Source organism: Bicyclus anynana, chromosome 4 (assembly GCF_947172395.1).
Source record: "Bicyclus anynana chromosome 4, ilBicAnyn1.1, whole genome shotgun sequence".
Classification (NCBI taxonomy): Eukaryota; Metazoa; Arthropoda; class Insecta; order Lepidoptera; family Nymphalidae; genus Bicyclus; species Bicyclus anynana.
Genome location: NC_069086.1, coordinates 5535723 through 5558740, shown reverse-complemented (window position 1 = coordinate 5558740; position 23018 = coordinate 5535723). Strand labels below are relative to the sequence as shown.

Below are 23018 nucleotides of genomic sequence, written 5' to 3'. Positions count from 1 at the left end.
AATATTAATAATTTTGTTGAATTATAGCAATGTTAGATTGTTGCCCAACTTAGCAAAAATCAAAAATCGATAATGGGAATTGATTTTCAATACTTTTCCCAAAGAAATTCTCATTTTACCGTTCAAAAACAAGTAGGTATGCCTCCTTTGTTCGTTCTTCAAAACAAATGACAAAGAATAACGTCTAAATATTTTAAATGATAAGATAAAATCTTATTTATTTTATAAATTTATTTTTACTAGTATTAGAACTAAACAATAATTGTAAATTAAAATAATAATTAGTAATATTGCCAACCTAAAATTTCATTGTATATTAATTTTTAGTTGTGGTAACTTGTCTCTAAAAGAATGAGATGACAATACAGTTATGAATGGGACAACAAATCTGAAATGAAAAGAGATAGTGTATTATAAATTCTCTCTGGTTGATAGAGATGCAAACAAAATGAGCTCGGATTAAATCAAATGTCGCCGGGCAGCGGGCTCCTATTGTTTTAACCAATAGCATTAGAGAATGAACGACAGCGTATGAAAAAAGTGTAAAAGTACTCTGTGAAGTGAACGACAGTTTGTGAATTTGTGCTATCTAGGCAATGTGTGATTTTTTTCCTACGTTGTAATGTAATATTTTTCGCCCAACCTGTAAGATTCGTGTAATTGATGGACAAACAAACGATTGAGTTGCCAAAAACAATCATATATTGGAAGAAACACATTCCTGACGCACAACAAAGACGCGGTACGTGCAGTAAGTTGTATGAATTTGTATGTATTGAAAGTAGGTAGCTAACTGGCTGGATGTCTAAGCTTGGGTAATGACCGGTTTCAATATTTAGATGTGTATTGTTGATATATCACACATGATTATCATTTATATAAACTGTTTTCATTCAAGTTCATAGGTCATGTTCCTGACTGTACACCTAAATATTTTTTTCCTGGCACTTCAACACACACACATTGTGTTTATGTATTGTCTATGTATGAACGTTAGGTGTCATTTACGGTCACTATTCAGTGCTACGTCACGTCTTCCCTAAACACTACACAAGCACAATTTGTGTACCTATGTGTTGGGGTGCCCTGTAAATATATTTTGAATTTTGTTTAGGAGATGGAGGAAAATTCAGTGATTCTTATAGAAGACGATGGTGGTAATATACATCACAGGCAGGTGACAGAAATACATGGAAATGTTGAGACAACAATTGTTGTTGAAGAGGTAAAAGAAGAAGACACTCTAATGAAGTCCAAAAGTTCAGAGGCTGAACTAAGCACTAAAGCTAAACTATCCCTTGAAAAAGACCAGCCTGAGACAATTGTCATATCTCCAAGTAGCGATGTTCCGTTACCACACAATAAGGACAGCACATCAACAAATTCTACAGAGACAAAATCTAAACCAACTGAATCACAGCTTGAGCAAAAGACGTCTAAATCTGCAACACCACCAAAGTCAGTACAAGAGCAAAAGACTACTACAAAACTTGAACCCATACAAATGGTGACTTATAAACCAGATCAAGTGCAAAAACCACCAAATAAAATAGTATTAATTAGGACACCTCCTAAATCAATGCAGGTGCAAAAAGCAGTTGCAAGTGAGCAAGTGCCTAAAAATGTAGATCAGGTGCAAAAAACGCCAACTCAAGCTGAGGTGACACTAAACACACCAAAGAAAGATCAGACGTCCAAAACTCCACCTAAGACAGAGCAGACGTCCAAAACTCCACCTAAGACAGAGCAGACGTCCATAACTCCACCAAAAACAGAGCAGACGTCCAAAACTCCACCAAAAACAGAGCAGACGTCCAAAACTCCACCAAAAACAGAGCAGACGTCCAAAACTCCACCAAAAACAGAGCAGACGTCCAAAACTCCACCAAAAACAGAGCAGACGTCCAAAACTCCACCAAAGACAGCACAGGTGCAAAAACTACCTGCTGAGGTGGTTAATAAGAAATTGGATCAGTTCAAAAAGTATTTGGGTATAAAGACACCATCTAATCAGGAGCATAAATCACCAGAAAAAACAGAGCAGGTGCAAAACACTTCAGAGGTGGGTGACAAGTTAGATCAAGCAGAGAAAATTTCAGAACCCAAGTTATCAAGCATTTCAGTTATAAAACCTTTGAAAGAGCAAGAAACTCCTATTAATATATCAGAGCAGCAAAAATCTGGAGATGTGTCAAATAGCACAAAAGAGGAAGCAAAGGACTCATTTCCCACACCTCAGCCCTCAGAATTGCCTGAAGCAGTTTCAAATGAAAAACCTTCAATCATAGAATCAAAACCAACCAAAGAATCAGTGAATGATCAAGAATTACCTAAGGAAACTATTGATAAACCTGAGTCTGAAAATAACTCAGAGAAACCTGACAAATCACTAATCAAAGAATCTCTAGACCAGCAAAATATTATTACAGATGGTCCTGAAAACACAGATGCTCTGAAGGAAACCATTGACAAATCCACAACAGACAAAAATGAGCTACCCAAAGATGTTCTAAACTCTTGTGATATTAATGAAAAATCTAATGACTCTCATTTAGAAACTAATTCTGATGAAAAGGACCGTAGCAAGAGTATAAGTAGAGAACTCAAATCTCTAATTAAATCAGCAAAAGAGTCCAAAATAATTAGTGAGTGTACACAGCTTACAAGCAAAACAAGGAAGTCTAGAGCCACTGCAGATAGTACAAACACTAGCTTGAACACTACTGTAGAAGCAGACAAAATACAAAATTCGAGACGCAGCAGTATCAATTCCCAAGAGAGCAACTGCAGTGAGAAATCAGAAAAGACTCCTTTAAAAAGATCTATGAGGTCCCAGAACCCGGAATTTGTAAATAAGGTAAAACAATTTCTTAACTCTGTAACAGGCAAGAATCAGAAGGATGATGATGAAGAAATGGATGATAGCAAAAAAGATGCTCTTAACGATTCCACATCTCCGGTATCAAAAAAAAAGAAACTAAATGAAGTAGCTCTCGAGCAGCCGCAAAGTGTAAGTATTCACATTAAAGACTCCATTTACTAAAGTAATGGACTTTACAAACTTTGTAATTTAAAAGAAAAAACTATTTGGACCTTTTTATAAATCTGACAACAAATACATCTGCAGTCATTTGTTTTTACATGAGATTTTGACACATTAAAATCATCAAAAAATTTGATATTTGTGAATTGTTCAAATGTTTCAAGTAAATTATAAACTAATTATATGTATTTTTTAATAAACATACTATCTTATATATGTTAACTATTAATTTGTAATCCATAGAGTCCAGTGCCAGAATCAAACAGGCTGCGATCAGATTTGTACTGTTGGCGATGTCACTATGTTGTTGAACAAGCTGCCAATGAAAAGGGACATCCTCCAATGCTCTGCACAGTGTGTCCGAGGTCTTTCCACTACAAGTGTCTGTCTGGAACAGAACGTAATAAAATAACTAACGAAAAAAGCTGGATCTGCTTGGAATGCTATGTTGTTTTGCACGCAGAAAGCTCTGAGACAAGGTACAGTTTGTTATTCTACATTCTAAGTTATTCTACAGTCTGTTTCTTGACTATACTAATATTAAAAAGAGGAAAGATTTGATTGTTTGTTTGTATGCATTGAATAGGCTTCCAAACTACTGAACCAATTTGAAAAATCATTTCACTGTTCAAGCTACACTATCCCCGAGTGCTATAGGCTATATTTTATCTTCATATTCCTATGGAAAGGGGAGCTTCGCGGGTAAAACCGCGTGGCGTCTGCTAGTATGTAATATTTCTTTGACTGTTCTCAGTGTATTATGCCAATTACTTGAGGTTTCCATTGCTGGTTGACACTAAGTACTAATAGTAAACAAACAAGTATTTCAGTAACATTCTTTAATAATAACCTTTACATGAAATTATTGTAAGAATTACTTAATGAATTACAAAAGAAAGTAAGTAAAGTTTTAATTGTCTTGTAAACGTTTGATTTTCAAAGGTCTGTATTTCCTAAGAAAATTCATCCATAAAAATAATATGAAACTGCACCCTTTTGTATAGTAGAATGAATTGCCATATACCAATAGATTTTAGAGCTGTGATAGTCCTGTTGATATGACCTCTGCCTCCGATTCCAGAGGGTGTGGGTTTGAATCCAGTCTGGGGCATGCACCTCCAACTTTTCAGTTGTTTGCATTTTAAGAAATTAAATATCATGTGTCTCAAAAGGAAAGTAAAGGAAAAACATTGTAAACCAGCATATCAGAGAATTTTCTCAATTCTCTGTGTGTGTGAATTTTGCCAATCCGCTAAGGGCCGGCCTGGTGGACTATTGGCCTAACCCCTCTCATTCTGATAGGAGACTCGAGCTCAGCACTGAGCTATGGGTTGATGATGATGATGAATAGATTTTAATGGTTTTTAGAATCAAATAATTTGTGTTTCCAGATCTCCAGCTATGAAGAAGATAACGCTGGGGCAACTGAGTGAGCTGCTGAGATTTGCTTTAGAGAGGATGATGGATCTCAATGGGGTAAACATTAAAATTTTTTCTTTTACAAATTATTGAAAGAGCATAGCATAATATGGCTCTTCTGATCTTCAATTTGATTTTTCCTTATGTGTATACTTGCTTTGTATTAATGTCCCTACTCCAAACAGATTATGATTATGAGGAGGGCTTGGTTCTGAGGCTATTACAACCCCTTTTTTATTCTTTACAAGTTCGCCCTTGACTACAATCTCACCTGCTGGTAAGTGATGATGCAATCTAAGATGGTAGCGGACTAATTTGCGGAGGATGAAAATCCACACCCCTTTCGGTTTCTTTTTTTTCTTTTCTTTTGACATGTATTCAGTAAAGTCTCTTACTATTGCAGCCAAACAGCCATCAACCTGAGGCCTAGATGTCTAAACACCCACCAACAATCTGAATACCTATACTATAAACTGCTTAAAATAAAAAAAATATTAATTATAATTGCCTTTATTCAGATCAACTTAACCTAGTAACATTATTAAAAAAATAAAGATAAATTTTTTAAAAATTTATTCTAGTATTTGCAACTTGTATAATGTATCTAATTTCTTTTTATCTAGTCTAGTACTAGATAAAAATACGGACGCTCTCGACTCAAAATTCTTTTAGAACTTTCAAAAAAGAACAATTCCATCATACATGATTTTGGCGTAACATAAACCAATTACAATGCATGTAACGCAAGCTCTGAAAACGAATAATTCTACCCGTTTTTACCATATTCTTCATCGATTCTGAAGCGTGATATTATGTAGCATAGGTTACATGTACAAGCAGGCTTCAAATAGCCTTTCTGGATAATTTAACTATACAACACAACAATGATTTTTCTTTTTGAACCAAGGATTACTCCTGAGATTAGCATGTTCAACTAACCAAACAAATAAACTCTTCAGCTTTATACTATTTGTGTAGAATTTAAGAAATAAGATTATTTCTATGTTATAAGGTAAAAATAATAATATATGTAGGTATCTTAATATATAAATGCGAAAGTTTTTCATCACGAAATCTCAAAAACTGCTTGATGTACAAAGATGATATTTGGCAGGGAGGTAGTTTATAGATAGTTGATTTTGCGAGAGAGCTGGATTAACGAGGTCTAAGGGCGGACGACGTGGTTTACATAGATAACGAGATAATTTAAAAAATTTACCACCCTAAAAAATATTATACTATTTATTAAAATATAAAATAATTAACTGTTTTATTTCTGTTAGTTACTTAATAATCGATAGATTCTTATAGTAACGGTCGACTAATTTAAGAAAATATCATATCATGACGTTTTCATTTACCTACGACAAAATGGCCGCAAGTGACGCCATGTCAAAACTTCAAATAAAAATGTAGGTTTACATAATTCATTCAAATTGTGAACGAAACATTCCATCTTAATAGAATGAACGAAATCGTCATTTCCATTCATTTCTGAGCAAAAAAAATTGCGTAATTTTCATTATCTAGGTACTAATAAATTATCGGTATAACAGACTTTTTATTGTTTAAAGTTAACAACGTAATGTAATGCAAGAATCACTGAGTAACCACAAGTAACGTGTGAAGCTGGTGCAACACATAAAAAAAACAAATGCGCTTATACAAACTTTTTTCATAATTTGTATTTATAAATTTAACACTAACAACAATTACTCAAATTAACATAATAACCCATAAATACCAATAAAAAAATAAGTACTCCATCTTATTTCTTTACTTTTTGTAAAATAATTAAAAATACAAGACGCCATTTTTCTTGGATAATATTGAAAATTACTGATGCGACGCTTCGTGTCGTACTGACTCGAGAATGTATTCGTTTTTGAATTTCGTATTTGTGACGGGTACGACACCGTCGTGTTCCGTACGCTCCATCTGTACATTATTGATTAATCTGTGGCAAAAATATAAATTGTAAACTTTCACCAAATGTAAATGTAGCTAAATCGTGTATGTGCTAGAGACAAAAGTATGCAATACGAAACGCGAACGCGTCGCTCGGTCGGTTAGGTGAAATGACCTTGCTACTTATCTGTAGGCGGCTGGGAGCGACATCGCCCCTCCCTCTCGCACGCGGAATAATCGATACGGTCGCGTCACTGTTGCCGTCTCGCTCTGTGCTAATAATAAACGACACACGTAGAAGGCGTGTAAATGCTTGTTGTGCATTTCTCAGCCCCGGCCAACGATATTTTATACTATAGACATGTTGCGTGCCTACAAAATTAGCTCCACTGAGCGCTCATATACACAACTAGCTGACGCCGCGCGGTTTCACCCGCGTGGTTCCCGTTCCTGTAGGAATACAGGGATAATATAGCCTTCCTCGATAAATGGGCTATCTAACACTGAAAGAATTTTTCAAATCTGATCAGTAGTTCCAGAGATTAGCGCGTTCAATCAAACAAACAAACAAACTCTTCAGCTTTATGATATTAGTATATACACAATTTTGTGTTTAATTCCATTATATATTTATGTATACATATATAATTTTTACACTAATAAAAATCGGTTGTCTGTAAAGTCGGTTTACTGATGATAGTTTAACGTTTTTTTTTTTTTTTATTCTTTACAAGTTAGCCCTTGACTACAATCTCACCTGATGGTAAGTGATGATGCAGTCTAAGATGGAATCGGGCTGACTTGTTAGGAGGAGGATGAAAATCCACACCCCTTTCGGTTTCTACACGACATCGTACCGGAACGCTAAATCGCTTGGCGGTACGTCTTTGCCGGTAGGGTGGTAACTAGCCACGGCCGAAGCCTCCCACCAGCCATACTGGCAACGTCGTAAGAAAATACTAATAGAATGGTTGCATTTTTCAAAAGAAAATGCTCGTTTTACTAAAATACTGTTTAATAATCTTCATAGACCAGAATATACTATTGCTTGTAAAACCAATTTGCAACCCTAGAGCGAGGGAACGACGCATGACGTCATCTTTTTTCGAGTGTGCAGCCGGCTCCATCGAATTACAAGACATTGTCACGTCAATAATTTAGGTATTATTTGTTTTAATTAATGTAATTAAGACAATTCCGGTTTTGTTCGCCTCAGTTTTGACGCGATAGTGACATGTCTATATTATAAAATCTTTGTGCATTTCTCAGCCCGGGCGGTATTTGTCATGCTTGCAAACATATAGGAACTATCGAATTATCTCGTTTACTGCCGATGTATGCAGTATACTAACAACATTCACACCAATATCGCTCTTATTTGTATAGTAATAATGACTATTATCACATAATGTATCCTATTTAATGAATATTTATTATTTAATAAAAAAAAATAGGTTTGCAGCTATTGTTTAAATAAATGAGAGTATTAAACAAATATATTGACTATTTTCTTTAATACTAGTGAAGGCCCGCGACTTCGTTATTATCAACCCATATTCGGCTCACTGCTGAGCTCGAGTCTCCTCTCAGAATGAGGATGGGTTAGGCCAATAGTCCACCACGCTGGCCCAATGCGGGATGGATGACTTCACACACGCAGAGAATTAAAAAAAAATTCTGGTATGCAGGTTTCCTCACGATGTTTTTCTTCACCGTTTGAGACACGTGATATTTAGTTTCTTACTGATTTTCGACTTGGAATTTTCCGGGATAAAAAGTAGTCCATAATGTTGCTCAATAACCTCCTCGATCTTCCAATCCCATTACAATCGGTTTAGTTCAGAGATTAATCCGGACAAACAGACTAACATTTTAAAAATGATTGTTTATGTTTTAGTATCATGTAAATAATTATAAGCACTTGAGTAAACACAAACAGACATTAAAATTTTATTTATATGTATTGATATAATTTAAGGAAGAATTAACATTTAAGCCCTATTTTACTACCGACAAATTTCGAAACATGATTATTCAAATATGTAGTACTAGCTGACGCCGCGAGGTTTCACCCGCATGGTCCCCTTTAGCCTAGCCTTCCTCGATATATTGGCTATCTAACACTGAAAGAATTTTTCAAATTGGACCAGTAGTTGGTCTCTCCATCACCAGACCCCTAATGACAGTCATAACCCATCTAGATGTAAAGTTCTCAAATACAAATTAATCAAGCCCAAATACAAGGTAGCTTCTGTAAACCGTTAAGAAGTTCCCACGTCTGTGCTTCGGCTCCATCATCAGATCGACACCAGACCTTCATTAAATTATAGTTTTTCAAAATATTTAAAACATTAACAAACGCACTGTTGCCCCTATAATATTCGAAAGTTCGCCTCGATTTCTCCAGGATTCCATCATCAGATCATGACATGATTACTATGGGACCAACTGCAAAGCAAACCCTTTTAAACAAAAAATAATTTTTCAAATCGGTTCAGGCTTCTTTAAGTAATTGTGAACATACATAAATAAATAAAAAGGTTCCCACGAATTGATAACCTCCTCTTTTTTTGAAGTCGGTTAAAAAGTAACTTCCCCTACTGTGAAAGATTTTTCCAAATCGGTTTAGTATTTTCAGAGCCTATTGAATGCAAACAAACAATCAAATCTTACCTCTTTATAATATTCATCATTTCATCATTATCAACCCATATCACTGCTGAGCTCGAGTCTCCTCTCAGAATGTTGGGTTAGGCCAATAGTCCACCACGCTGGCCCAATGCGGATTGGCAGACTACACACACGCAGAGAATGAAGAAAATTCTCTGGTATGCAGGTTTCCTCACGATGTTTTCCTTCACCGGTTGAGACACGTGATATTTAATATCTTAAAATGCACACAACTGAAAAGTTGGAGCATGTCCGGACCGGATTTGAACCCACACCCTCCAGAATCGGAGGCAGAGGTCATATCCACTGGGCTATCACGGCACCTTTATAATATTAGTATAGCTAAAAAATTAAATAAAAACTATATGGTTCTATTACAGGTGGAGCCATTCATGAATCCCGTAGACAGGACCGCGTTCCCGGACTACGAAAAATACGTAGTGCACCCCATGGACCTCTCACTGATGAAGAAGAACCTCTCAGAGAACAACTACGGCAGCCCGGAGGCGTTCTTGGCCGATGCCATGTGGATACTGCACAACAGCATCATATTTAACACATGTACGAGTATGTTGTGTTCTAAGAACTTTATTTATTTTATTTTATTTTTAATTAGTTTATACTTTATTCATTAATTTATTTATTTAAACTTTTTATTTGTTTTAACTTTCTAATTGGAATTATTATTCTTTAAACCGATTTTAAAAAAGACATTGAATATTTCCGTTTGTATGTATTTATTTATATGCATTGCAGTGTTTACATTTATAACATTTTTAAGAATATCTTGTGAAGCATTTGCACAGCGAAGTGCCTGTTTAATAATAATATGATTTTTAGTACTATCCTTCAGAAAATATAAAGAATTGAGCTAAAATTCAAAGAATATTGTTATAAGCTCGCATTTATTACTACCCTTAAAATTGTCTAAACGTCTAAACTTTCTGGCTACTTAGTAATCTTCTTCTACATGAGGCAAAAAAGTAGTACCATTACTGCCCTGAATAAAATAAAAAAATTACGCTTTATGGTAGGTACATATAAGGAATTTATGATGTATAATACACACCACCTTGGATTCTTGGATTGCTATTATACGATTACTGTAAGGCTCGCTTGTGTGCGTTCCAGTGCAATCCAAGCTAACGGGTGTGGCGCGCGCGCTGGTGCGCTCGTGCCGCGCCGAGATGGGCGAGATCGAGGCGTGCCCCGAGTGTTACATGGCGGCGCACGCGCGGCGCCCCACGTGGTTCACCGACGTGTGCTCCACTCCGCACATGCTGCTGTGGGCTAAACTCAAAGGTATCGTACTGACGGGAGATGGCGAGATCGAGGCGTGCCCCGAGTGTTACATGGCGGCGCACGCGCGGCGCCCCACGTGGTTCACCGACGTGTGCTCCACTCCGCACATGCTGCTGTGGGCTAAACTCAAAGGTATCGTACTGACGGGAGATGGCGAGATCGAGGCGTGCCCCGAGTGTTACATGGCGGCGCACGCGCGGCGCCCCACGTGGTTCACCGACGTGTGCTCCACTCCGCACATGCTGCTGTGGGCTAAACTCAAAGGTATCGTACTGACGGGAGATGGCGAGATCGAGGCGTGCCCCGAGTGTTACATGGCGGCGCACGCGCGGCGCCCCACGTGGTTCACCGACGTGTGCTCCACTCCGCACATGCTGCTGTGGGCTAAACTCAAAGGTATCGTACTGACGGGAGATGGCGAGATCGAGGCGTGCCCCGAGTGTTACATGGTGGCGCACGCGCGGCGCCCCACGTGGTTCACCGACGTGTGCTCCACTCCGCACATGCTGCTGTGGGCTAAACTCAAAGGTATCGTACTGACGGGAGATGGCGAGATCAAGGCGTGCTGCTGGACATAGGCCTCTTGCATGGACTTCCAAACACAACGGTCTCGAGCCGCCAGCATCCAGCGACTCCCTGCAACCCGCTTGATATCCTCGGTCCACCTAGTGGGTGGTCGCCATTTCAGTAACTTGGGACCCCAACGTCCATCGGCTAACTACGCATCGGCGGAACTATGTGGCCTGTCCATTGCCACTTCAACTTCACGACTCGCTGAACTATGTCAGTGACTTTGGTTCGTCTGCGGATCTCCTCATGTCTGATTTGATCACGCAGAGAAACTCCAAGCATAGCTCGCTCCACCGCCTGCTGAGTGACTATTAAGGCCCATAGTAAGCGACCAAGTCTCGGATCCGTAGGTCATCACTGGCAACACGCACTGTTCGAAGACTTTCGACTACAGGCACTGAGGAATTTCGGACGAAAGATGTCGGTAGTTTCCCAAACGCTGCCCAGCCGAGCTGGATTCACCTCTTTCTCGAATTTGGACTTAACTGGACTGTGCGTCATATAGCGTTTCTCAGATAGCATGGGTACGGTGACAGTTCGTTTTACTCTTAAAAGTTTGCCGCGATTCACGATAATAGTACGTATTATGAACGTCTTAAGGCAACTGTCACCATACGCTATCTGAAAAATACTTTAGGTATATATATTCGTCTACGATTTCGAGCGCAGAGTCCTCAACAATAACTGGGTGAAGCGGTACATGAGCATTAGACATGATCTTCGTCTTACTCATGTTCATTTTAAGGCCCGCACGTTGAGAAACTAGAATGTGCCTATTTTTGATTATAATATGTTTACCGTCTTCTATAGGTTTCCCATATTGGCCGGCGAAGGGGATGTCAGTAAACAGCCAGGGTTTGGTCGACGTTAGATTCTTCGGAGCCCACGACCGCGCCTGGGTGCCCGCCAGGGATTGTTTCCTCTACTGTGAAAAGGATCCAAACAATTTCAAAGCCAAACGTACGGATATATTGGAAAGCATGCAAGTAAGCGGTTTCTCTATCTATATTTTTTTTGTACTTACTAAATCTACCTACCCAGTACCTACCCTGAGGACATAATCTATATTGAAGATGAAATTTTCTATTTTGTACCTATTATTGCCCCAGGAAACCTTGTACATTTGACCAATTTACCAGGGTATTTCAATCTATAATCTATTTCATTTACATCATTTATTTCGAGTACTTGGGATTGCTGTTAAAAAAGTCAAAGTTTCCACAGTACAAAAAATAGACACTCGCATCACACAGATCTTAATCTATACTAAATGTATATACATACATAACATATACAAATACATGATATAAAGTGTTAATGTTTGTATAGTTGTGGAGGATAATCTCTGGATCTACTTTTTTTTATCAATAATAATTATATTTATGAGTTCAGTTTATCATATTATAAAGGCGAAAGATTGTGGGAAAGTGTGTATGTTTGTTCCCCCTTTACGCTGCGGTTACTCAATCGATTTGGCTGTAATTTAGAATGGAAATAAATTTTACTCGGAATACATAACATACGCTACTTTTTATCTCGGAGAAATTCATGGTTTCTGAGGGATTTGTGATAAACTGAATTCCACGTGAACGATGTTACGGGCGTCCGTTAGTAGGCTATATTTTATCCCCTTAGCCCCATGGAAAGAGGAACTACACTGATTAGGCCGCAGGCTGTCTTTGTTTTCGTGTTGAGTAAGTGCCGATGGCTCCATGTGGGACCGCTACGGCGTCACCGGGGGATTTGGGCGAGCGCAGAAGCATAGCCTGATGAGACCCGAAGGCTGAAATAAAGATAGAGGACGAAACGACTCTAAGGGCATCTCCTATGACAATCGGACCTCGGCTTAGAGGGCCATTCGGGATAACCGTGACCTGAGTGAATCAGTCCGGACGCTCCCAAGATCGTGAGTTAGAAAACCCACGTCTGGGTGACGTTAGATATCGGGGACCCGCAGGCTGTTATTTAATGTACTTATTAAATTGTTTTTTCAGGAGGCGGAAGATCATATCCGTAACATATCGCGTAAATATGGCCAATTTAAACATGCACCATTCAAAACGCCTTTTGATCCCACAAAATTGTCTGAACAGCTTAAAATGATGGTAAGATATATTTGTCTCTCTTTTATTGTGTCTTTAACATTTTTGATATTGCGTATTAAAATGTGTTCACAAACAATATATAAATAAAATACGCTCGACTTGGGTATTCAAGCAACAGGTTGTCAGCATGCCAATTGTGTTTCTCAGTGTACGATTGAAAACATCGTTTATCAGTGTATCTTTGATTTTGCGATTGTCTTATATTATTATTGCAACTAAAAATGACCTTGACAAGATTATTTTACATCAAGTGGCAGTGATTTTTGCTTTTACGACCATTTAACATGATTATTTAACGAAGTTATGGTAATTAACGGTTTTTCTTTAAAATAACGTTACAACTTGCTACTGACACTACTATACTAACGCCACTTTACGTAAAATGATGATAATTATTATGATTTCGTTGAAAAACAAAACTGGATGATCTCCAAAACGAAAATACGATGAAAACGATATATTGGCTTGTGTTTTGGATCTTAAACCGAGATAGATAATTGCCAGTCAGGGCCCTATATCGATGATGTTCCTCATTAGATGTTGCAACAATGACATCTGTATTCAATCAAAATAATATATTTTATTAAATAGTTTACGATGTTTTGGTGACCCATAATTTTGGTTGTAACGAATTTGTATTGCCTCAGATACCGACATTCGATGGTGAAGTAAGATCCCAAGTAAAAGATAAACCAGGAGAATCCTCCCCCAGTACCGTAAAAGAGAGGAGAGTTCGATCAAACTCAAAAAGCTCGAAAAGTTCCATTAACAATGAAGGGTAAGCTGACGAGTTTCTTATATTTTAATCGATCTTCTATCAAAAAGTGGATGTACTAATCAGCGACCAAAAAACGTCCCCACTCAATGAGTGCCAAACACAAATTCTTGGCACTCAATACAAGTAGTCGCATTTGCAAATTCAACCTATAAACTCATTCCTTAAGGTTGAATTTGCTCTGAATTGGGATTTTATTGAATATCGTACTGTATTTAAAGGCCTTTAGGTATAGTTTTCTTTACCAATAATTCGAGAGCTGTCAAAGCAAAATTGGCCAGTTTTTAAGTGAAATTTTCTACATAATTGTGTGTCCATTTATTATAAGAAGTCAATGTATATTTTAAACATTTCAGTGAGTTCAGTGAAAATGACGAAGGAAAGGCGGGTACACCTAAAAAAGTTACAGATGATACTGAAGTTACAAAAGCGAAAGGCGACTTCTCTATTGATAAGTGAGTTATGAAACATAATTTTTTTTGAAAAGTATCTCAAATTGATCCTTACTTGGAGATGGAGATGGACCAAAATTATATGAAACCATTATATACAGAATAAAGAATGATCCAGAATGAGTTTACAAGTAGCGTGGAGAAGCCGGTGAAACCCATAAAGAAACCGTTTATACAAACGTTTTTCATAATTTGTATTTCAAAATTTAACACTAACTACAATTACGTAAATTAATATCAATAATTACCAATAAAAAAATACTTCCATCTTGTTTCTTTAGTTCTAGAAACCAATTTTTAAAATATATAAAAACATAAGACGATATTTTTCTTGAATAATATCGAAAATTACTGATGCAACGCTTCGTGTTGTACTGACTTGAGGATTTATTCGTTTTTGTTTTTTTTTTATTTGGAACGGCTACGACACCGCAGTGTTCCGTGCGCTCTATCTGCTATTATTCTTTAATCTGTACCATTATATTAAATAATAATATACCGTATTGTATGGGCCTGTAGCCATGTGGCACGTCGATTCTCTTTCCACAAACGCTTCGAAAACTAAAAATTGGAATGACAATAACTTGATCACATGACCTATCAATTACGAATGTTATTTTTTAATTTTCGAAGCGATTATTTTTTAATTTTTGATTGTAATTCGAAGAAAGAGAATCGACGTGCTACATGGTTACAAACCCTGGCCTAGTATTCATTCTATATGAATTGAAATAAAGTACAAAATCACATAATGTTTTTGATTATTCAACATATAGTAAAATGCACTTTTGAATTATTTACAGGCAATCGCCAATGGAGGTTGATGAACAAAATGTGTCAAAAAAAGAGAAAGAGTCGTCTAGAAAACGACGAAGATCCGGACTCGAAGAAGCAGTTATAACAATAATGTCCAATTCAAAAGAAAAAAAGAAAAAAGTGGAAAGCGAAAAAGTTCAAGATGACCATAAATCGGAAAACGCAGAAGAAACAACCAAAGACAAAATAAATATTGAAGACAATTTATCGAATAACAATTTAATTGATAATGCGGTTGAAAAGACAAACGATGAAGTTGTTGCCACGGAACCCCTTATCAGTAAAGAAGTAGAAAAGGAAGTTTCTACTAGTGATCCATTAGATACAAATAAAATGGTTACATCAACGCCAATTAAGGTGAAGTCAAAAGTTAGATCAAGCAGAACCAGTACACCAAAAGAAAAAGAGGAAAAAGCAATAACCCCTAAGCACAAACCCAACAAATCAGAGAAAACTAAACACGATAAACAAGAAAACGTTAACAAACAACAAAAACGTAGTTCGAGGAATAGATCGCATAATTCAAGCGAACTTTCAAAAGAAGAAAAAGTTATTGAAAAGAAAAACAATAAAGATAGTTCAAGTTCAACAAAAGATAAAATTAAAGATGTTACACCTAAAGAAAAGGTTAAAGAAATTGTACCCGAGCCTATCGAAAAGATAAAGAACAGTACAGAGAAGTCTGAGAAATTGATGCAGATTGATGACAATACAAGCTTGGCAGCTTTGGCTCGAGAGTCCGCTAAGAAAATTATTGCAGCGCTTCCAACAATAACTAGCGTGCGCAGTTTGTCCACAACAGCTCAGAGTAGCAACACAACTACTAAAACAACTACAACTCCTAAAACAACTGCAACACCTAAAACAACAACAACTCCAAAAACAGTTGAAATAACTGTATCAGCAAGTAGTGCATTGAACGTATTCACGCCAACCAGTTCGGACAACGTTCGCAACATGAAAGAAGCTGTGGACAAATTGCAGAAGTTAAGGACTGAGGATAAGCCAAAAGTGGGTAGGGTGGGCGTCCGGTCGTTTGCTAGGATGACGTCACCACCTGCACCCCCAGAAGAGAAGCAGAGGGAGACTGTAGAAGTGGAGGTGAAGAGCGAACCGATGGACTTCGACGATGCAGACAGACAAGTGGAGAAGATGGATTTGATGAAAGCCTTCCAGTTGCGACCCGTGAATCCTGTCACTACAGCGAACTTACGCGATGTGAGGATCAATAAAGTTGTCATCTCACCTGTCGCTCAGAAGGCTGTAACGAAAACTACGGAAGTAAGAATAAGGGCTCGGAAAACTTTCCCTCAGCCGAGGAAAGACAAAGAACGGTCAGAGTTGAATGGGAAAAATTCTATGGTGTATATTCCCATACAGCCGCCGACTACACAGGCGCCGACGCAGAGGACTTCCCGTCCTGTAAATGTTAATGGAAATCTGAACACGCCAAATATTAGACCACAAGCACCAACAAGTATATGTAAGTAGATTTTGTCTATTTTTTTTTTAATTATGGCCACAATATCACTCAACTTGGTAGTTCTAAATTCTCTTTTACACGAGATTGAGAACCGATTAATGTTTTGACGTAATTGTTAGTTTCAACATCAACAAAAATTTTAAATGTTGAGAAATAGTTTCTGCATAGACAAAGATTGCACTCGTAAATACAAATATTGTGCAATAATATTTAAGAATCAAGCAAATATATTATATACTCAAAAGCACAATTATCCACCCACTTTAATATACTCTTGTAATATACACATTTGACAAAATTCAAGTTTTAATGGAGAAGTGCATAAAACTATTTTCTTTCTTTTTTTTAATTTCCTCCTTAAGGCAACCGTTTTTAGAATGGACATGAGTATTTAATGCTTTGATAGCGAATTTTATTATTTTGTGTGCATTTATTTATATAAATGCACACAAAATAATAATTAAAAAAAAAATTTTGAATAAATTATTTCTATTTTACAGCCAAAACTGCAGTCAACACTCAAATAACACAATTATCTTTGCCAAATACATCTCTAACAGTGGCCACATCGAAGCCCATGACAACAGTAGCGACCAACGTACACAGCAACGCGATATGCGTGCCCAACGCTGGGCCGATGCCCAACATTGGGCAAGTGCCCATCGTCGGACAAGTGCCCACTACGGTGCACACGGTGCCTTTGATCACTTCTGTAAATGGACAATGGACTTTCAGCTTACAACCCATGATGTCTGTTGGAGGCGACGTAAGTATAATAATATAATGTACTTACCACCATATACTTACTATTGGAGACTAAAACCATGTCATAATTCATATATTTCAATTATTACTCGCTTAGTTTACAAGCATTTTTAAATTTCAGGCAATAATATCTATACTTAATATTATAAACCTGAAGAGTTTGAACGCGCTAATCTCAGGAACTACTGGTCCGATTTGAAAAATTCTTTCAGTGTTAGATAGCCTATTTATTGAGGAAGGCTATATATTATCCCCGGATTCCTACGAGAACGGAGACCACGCAGGTGGAACTGCGCGGCATCAGCTAGTTATATGATAATGCGGATAATAATTAGTCGTAAACTTAAAATTAAAGTTACGAGGGTTCCAATCGCGCCTTAGTCCGAGACGAGCCCACAACAGACTAATTATTTTTTTTTAGCACAAAATAAATCTCTGAAAAAATCGCTAAATCTTCCGGTTCTATAGAAAACTGTTCTACATTTTTTGCGTTTTCAGATATACGACTAAATGCGTGCGTTTATTCGCAGTGCGCGCCATCAAAAATATGCTAATAGTAATCCGCTATGATATAATAACCCCCCCTTCTTATTCTATGTATATTAATAATGTTTTGTGTTGTAATTATTGATCATAAATTGTTTAGTGTGAGCATGGAGAACATGTCAGTCAGGAAAGGTTAGTGTCAATGCATTATAAAGGGATCCCATAAACCTAAACCCAAGGTCACAAGTCCTACTGCTCGAGGTGTTTCATCTACTGAAGAATGATGGTACAATCACCGTTGCTGCTACCCGTCTGCTGTTTGGAGTGGTGGTGGTATCGGTGATGAGTACGGCCCCTTTAGACCCTCCACCTCTCTGTGTGCGCACCCCCCTTTACCGTTGAGTTGTTTACGCTTACTTAACTTTCAGGGCACGTCATCCCCTCCAGTCGTCAACGGCCTAGCGGAACGCAATCCGCAGTTCGTGTCCATGGCGCCCACCAACCCGCTCTCCTTACTGCCGACCACGCAGTTGTTAGCCAACAACAACAACAGCAACAACAACAACAACAACAACAACACTAGTAATACGAACAATACTAGCGACAACACTGTTGAGGTGAGTAAAACATTGTATGACTTGATTTGTTTCAGTTTTGAAGTGATGAATTCTTATGGAAGGGTTAAGGTCTGTTTATACCTACAAACACAGTGCGTCACAGACAAGTAGCGTGGCAGACACCCACAGACAAGTAGCGTGGCAGACACCCACAGACACCGTCTATTCACACTGCCCAGCAGGTAGCTAGAGACATATAAAGTCCTTTTCATGAAAGAAGTCCCCCAGACGCGGCGCTAATGTCTTAATGACGCTCATTTGATCATTTGGTGATGGCGATCTTTATTGTCATTTGTGTAAGACGCTGTCAATTTTAGTTCAGACATGAACCTTACAGACAAAACAATCTTTCCGCGAATACTGGCCGGGCGCCCGTGTCTGTCAACGTCTACGCGGTCGCGTTACGATATTTATAAATACGTTAATAAACAATGTATAGAAGAGTATTATTTTGTCTGCCACGGCACGTGTCTGGCACGCTAATTGTCTGTAGATATAAACGGACCTTGAACCGCATCGTAACGTAACGCGTTACGGCGCCACTTTGTCTGGCTTCCCCTTTCTCTCACGCATACGACAGCAGGTTTAAGTTATCACTTCTGTCGAGCGTCCCGAGATGCACACGTTTTTCTGTTATCTGTATGCATATCTCGAGACGAGTGAAAGACAAATTTCGAACAATAGCGACGGACTAAAAAATATTGCTCTCGTTGATTCGGTTAGTGGCAGGATCGAAAGAGGTCAATTTTTCAACTCTGCCGCTATTGGTCGATTGTGTTTTCCTCTTTACGATGTATGTCGTGGCGTGCATCTTAGGCCTACTGACTTGATATGTTTAAGTTTTTGTTACCTGTGGCGGTAACATGCCACCAATGAAATAATCTTGTGAAGAGAAATGGACTTTCAACTAATGACGATGTAGCGGAAAATACCGCTATCTCTTTCATTGCGTTTGGACGACAGAGATGACTCTGGTCCAACTCCGCCGCTATTGGTCGACAATCGGTCGGCTCTACGTGTGTTGTTTCGCTTCACGAGATGTATCGTTGATGCATGCTACGCCTACAGCCCCTGTAGCCAAGTGGCGCGTCGATTTGCTATCGACAGGTCATGTCACATTTGACGGCCTCCGTGGCGTAGTGGCATGCGCGGTGGATTTACAAGACGGAGGTCCTGGGTTCGATCCCCGGCTGGGCAGATTGAGATTTTCTTCATTTGTCCAGGTCTGGCTGGTGGGAGGCTTCGGCCGTAGCTAGTTACCACCCTACCGGCAAAGACGTACCGCCAAGCGATTTAGCGTTCCGGTACGATGCCGTGTAGAAACCGAAAGGGGTGTGGATTTTCATCCTCCTCCTAACATGTTAGCCCGCTTCCATCTTAGATTGCATCATCACTTACCATCAGGTGAAATTGTAGTCAAGGGCTAACTTGTAAAGAATAAAAGATCTGTCATTCCCATACATTTTTCTAGTTTTCGAAGCGTTTGCGATTGTAGAAAGAGAATCGACGTGCCACTTGGCTACAGGGCCTGATCGCAAGATAGCTAAGTAAAATGCCAATCGTCAATAAATGTGTTTCAGCTGCCGCGCTTGCAGCAGCGTCCCCCGCTGGTGAACCCCTTGGACCCCTCCGCGCCCGCCGGCAACATCCCCGTGCCGTCCACTGCTGGACCGGTGACCGCCAAGTTGAGCCAGAACGCTGTCAAGGTTAGAACCAATGATATTAAATACTGTTAGATGTGTTACTAGCACATGATTAAAGATAAAAGCGCTTGGAGGCCATTGGATCAGCTTCCACCTTCACACAGGAAATAAAACTATAAGAAATTGTAATTGTTATCAATTGTACATTATAATATTGCATGACTTTTTCAAAAGAGCAACTGTTGAGTTTCTTGCCGGTATCTTCTCAGCAGAACCTGCCTTCCGAACCGGTGGTAGAATCTTTACAAATAGTCAACTGACGTGTCAAAAGTGCTTGTAAACTGAGCCTACTTGAAATAAATGATTTTTGATTTTTTTTTTATTTGAGGCGCTCATAAGAGTAAATTTATAGCCAACTTAATGTTAGATGTGGTGAACGACGAACGTTATTTAAACAAATATTACTTTAAATATCGTCTACAATGTCGAGTTGTGTGTTCAGGAAGTGTAAAAACTATATATACATAAATATATAATGGAATTAAAGACAAAATTGTGCATGCATGCGCTTAGTGTTGTAGCCTATTATTCGGATCACTTTTTGCGGTGATTTCGTAGGTACGTAAGCGATCTATAGTATATAATTATCATTGGTTAGAACACTAACATCGTTTGCTATAGAGGAGGTACGAATATATGTGGCACACACCTCATGGTATATCAGCCCATGATGTTAAAGCCACTTAAATATACACCAATCGCTTTGACGCTTCGATGAAGTCCTGTACGTGACTTCTGTAAAGTTTCAGCGCTGTGACATCGTTCGTTTCCATGGCAACTTCGTTGTTAGTGACGAAAAAGTACATTAAAATTTTTGCATCCTATAAACATAAAGAACAATATCTAAGATCCGTATTAGAATCGACCTTCATCCATCTTGGTTCCTCCTTTGCGCTGCGGCTACTGAAGCGATGTGGCTGAAATACAAAGAATACTTTTGATCCCGGAAAAATTCATTAACGAATGAAGTCGCGGGCGTCCGCTAGTAAATAATATGTTTTTTGTTATCCAGTTAGCGGATTTCTTCAGAAATCTCTTGGAAGACACGCTCGAGAAGATGGATGACCCCGTATCGCAGGCGACCATATTGAAGGCGCAGCTCGAACAGTCCAAGTGGAAGCATCAGCAAGAGGTCAATGAGTTGATGCACACATATGGTAAGATATATCATCATCATCATCATCATCATATCAGCCGATGGATGTCCACTGCAGGACATAGGCCTTTTGTAGGGACTTCCAAACATCATACTGAGCCACCTGCATCCAGCGAATACCTGCGATTCGCTTGATGTCGTCAGTCCACCTGGTGCGAGGTCGCCATTCCAGCACCTTGGGACCCTTGATCATCGGCTCTTCGAACTATGTGCCCCGCCCATTGCCTCTTCAGCTTCGCGACACGTTGAGCTATGTCGGTGACTTTGGTTCTTCTGCGGATCTCCTCATTTCTGATTTGATCATGCAGAGATACTCCTAACATAGCTCGTTCCATCGCCCGCTGTGTGACTCTGAGCCTTCTTATGAGGCCCATAGTTAGCGACCGAGTCTCGGAACCATAGGTCTTTGCTAGCAACGCAGTAATGATGAATAAAATGTAGTAAACATGACCACATTTATTTCAGAACTGATGACAACAGAAATGCGCGTCGCGTTCGAGAAGGAAAAGACGCGCACAGTGAGCGAGATGCGACGCGTGGCGCAAGTGGAGCTCGAGGCGGCTGTGAAGGCGGCCAAGACGAAGCAGTGGTGAGTCTTGACCTTAAACAACAGTGTGCTTAAGGTTTTTAACTAGGGCGTGCACTATGAGCTGTGATAGCCCAGTGGATATGAGCTCTGCCTCCGATTCCGGAGGCTGTGGGTTTGAATTCGGTCCGGGGCATGCACCTCCAAGTTTGCAACTGTGTGCCTTTTAAGAAATTAAATATAAATGAATGAACATAAAAAATGCGTTTATTTAGAAATTATGCCACACATCACAATATCTCCAGTACAGCGAGTCATACAGGATAATACCTTGCGATGTGTGGCATAACCCAGAAAATGGCCCCAGCTCAGCATAATGGTATGTGACCATTTGAATCAGGGCATGTAGCACTGATTTTCAGCTGGAACCACAGATCGAACCCAAACCAAATATGGGTTGATAATGATGATGAATGAGGAAAAGTTGGAAAATTTCTTGTCCTAACTGTGTATTCTGTGGTCCAACATTAGTTTTTAGTGAGTCCTTAGGGTAGGCAGTGCTATATTTTTGCATATATAAAGTGCTCGCCACTAACATTAAATACCCTTTTTGGCTGGTGGGAGACTTCGGCCGTGGCTAGTTACCACCCTACCGACAAAGACGTACCGCCAAGCGATTGTGGACCGAAAGGAGTGTGGATTTTCATCCTCCTAACAAGTTAGCCCGCTTCCATCTTAGATTGCATCATCACTTACCATCAGGTGAGATTGTAAGCAAGGGCTAACTTGTAAAGATTTAAAAAAATACCCACCTCCCATACAGTTTCGATGCTTTGATGAAGCCCTTGAGAAAGTTAGTCGAAGTTTTAATCTCGCGAGAGGAACCCACTTTCAGAACTTACTTTGCATCGTTTGTTTGGGGCGCAAAAACCGACTACTATCGTAAATTGAGCGAAGTTTGTACACTATCGTAATCGCTTAATTTTGACTCTTACTTGACTATACTACTACTATTCTATTTGTGTGCGTTCGTACAGTGCGACCCCTTTTGCGGTGAAGGGGCTTCGGACGCGCCGTGGGCATCGGCCCCTAGACACAGGATGCACTAACGATGTGGATAGCCCTCAGACCAATTATTGTATAGGCAGTTGGCAGACGTTACTTTTCTGTCAAAGTATATGATCAACGATCTAATCCGATTATAAAAACTGTCTCTATATAA

General features: G+C 38.9%; 1 protein-coding gene across 4 annotated transcripts in view; it reads left to right on the top strand.

Annotated features, from left to right (window-relative positions):
- The first annotated feature begins 499 nt into the window (after positions 1–499).
- The window catches only part of LOC112058449 (uncharacterized), a 31215-nt gene continuing 8696 nt past the window's right edge, over positions 500–23018 (top strand). For 2 of the 4 annotated variants that reach the window (XM_052891626.1, XM_052891623.1), the window contains exons 1-16: positions 500–751; positions 1115–3010; positions 3287–3522; positions 4435–4519; positions 9421–9607; positions 10172–10738; positions 11723–11898; positions 12907–13017; positions 13665–13795; positions 14149–14247; positions 15048–16543; positions 17044–17309; positions 18223–18411; positions 19992–20117; positions 21127–21271; positions 21736–21859. In XM_052891626.1, coding sequence (XP_052747586.1) covers positions 1118–3010; positions 3287–3522; positions 4435–4519; positions 9421–9607; positions 10172–10738; positions 11723–11898; positions 12907–13017; positions 13665–13795; positions 14149–14247; positions 15048–16543; positions 17044–17309; positions 18223–18411; positions 19992–20117; positions 21127–21271; positions 21736–21859 — 5831 coding nt within the window. In that variant the 5' untranslated portion in view covers positions 500–751; positions 1115–1117. The remainder of the gene's footprint in view (positions 752–1114; positions 3011–3286; positions 3523–4434; positions 4520–9420; positions 9608–10171; positions 10739–11722; positions 11899–12906; positions 13018–13664; positions 13796–14148; positions 14248–15047; positions 16544–17043; positions 17310–18222; positions 18412–19991; positions 20118–21126; positions 21272–21735; positions 21860–23018) is intronic. The other 2 variants (XM_052891624.1, XM_052891625.1) reach the window with 2 other exon arrangements.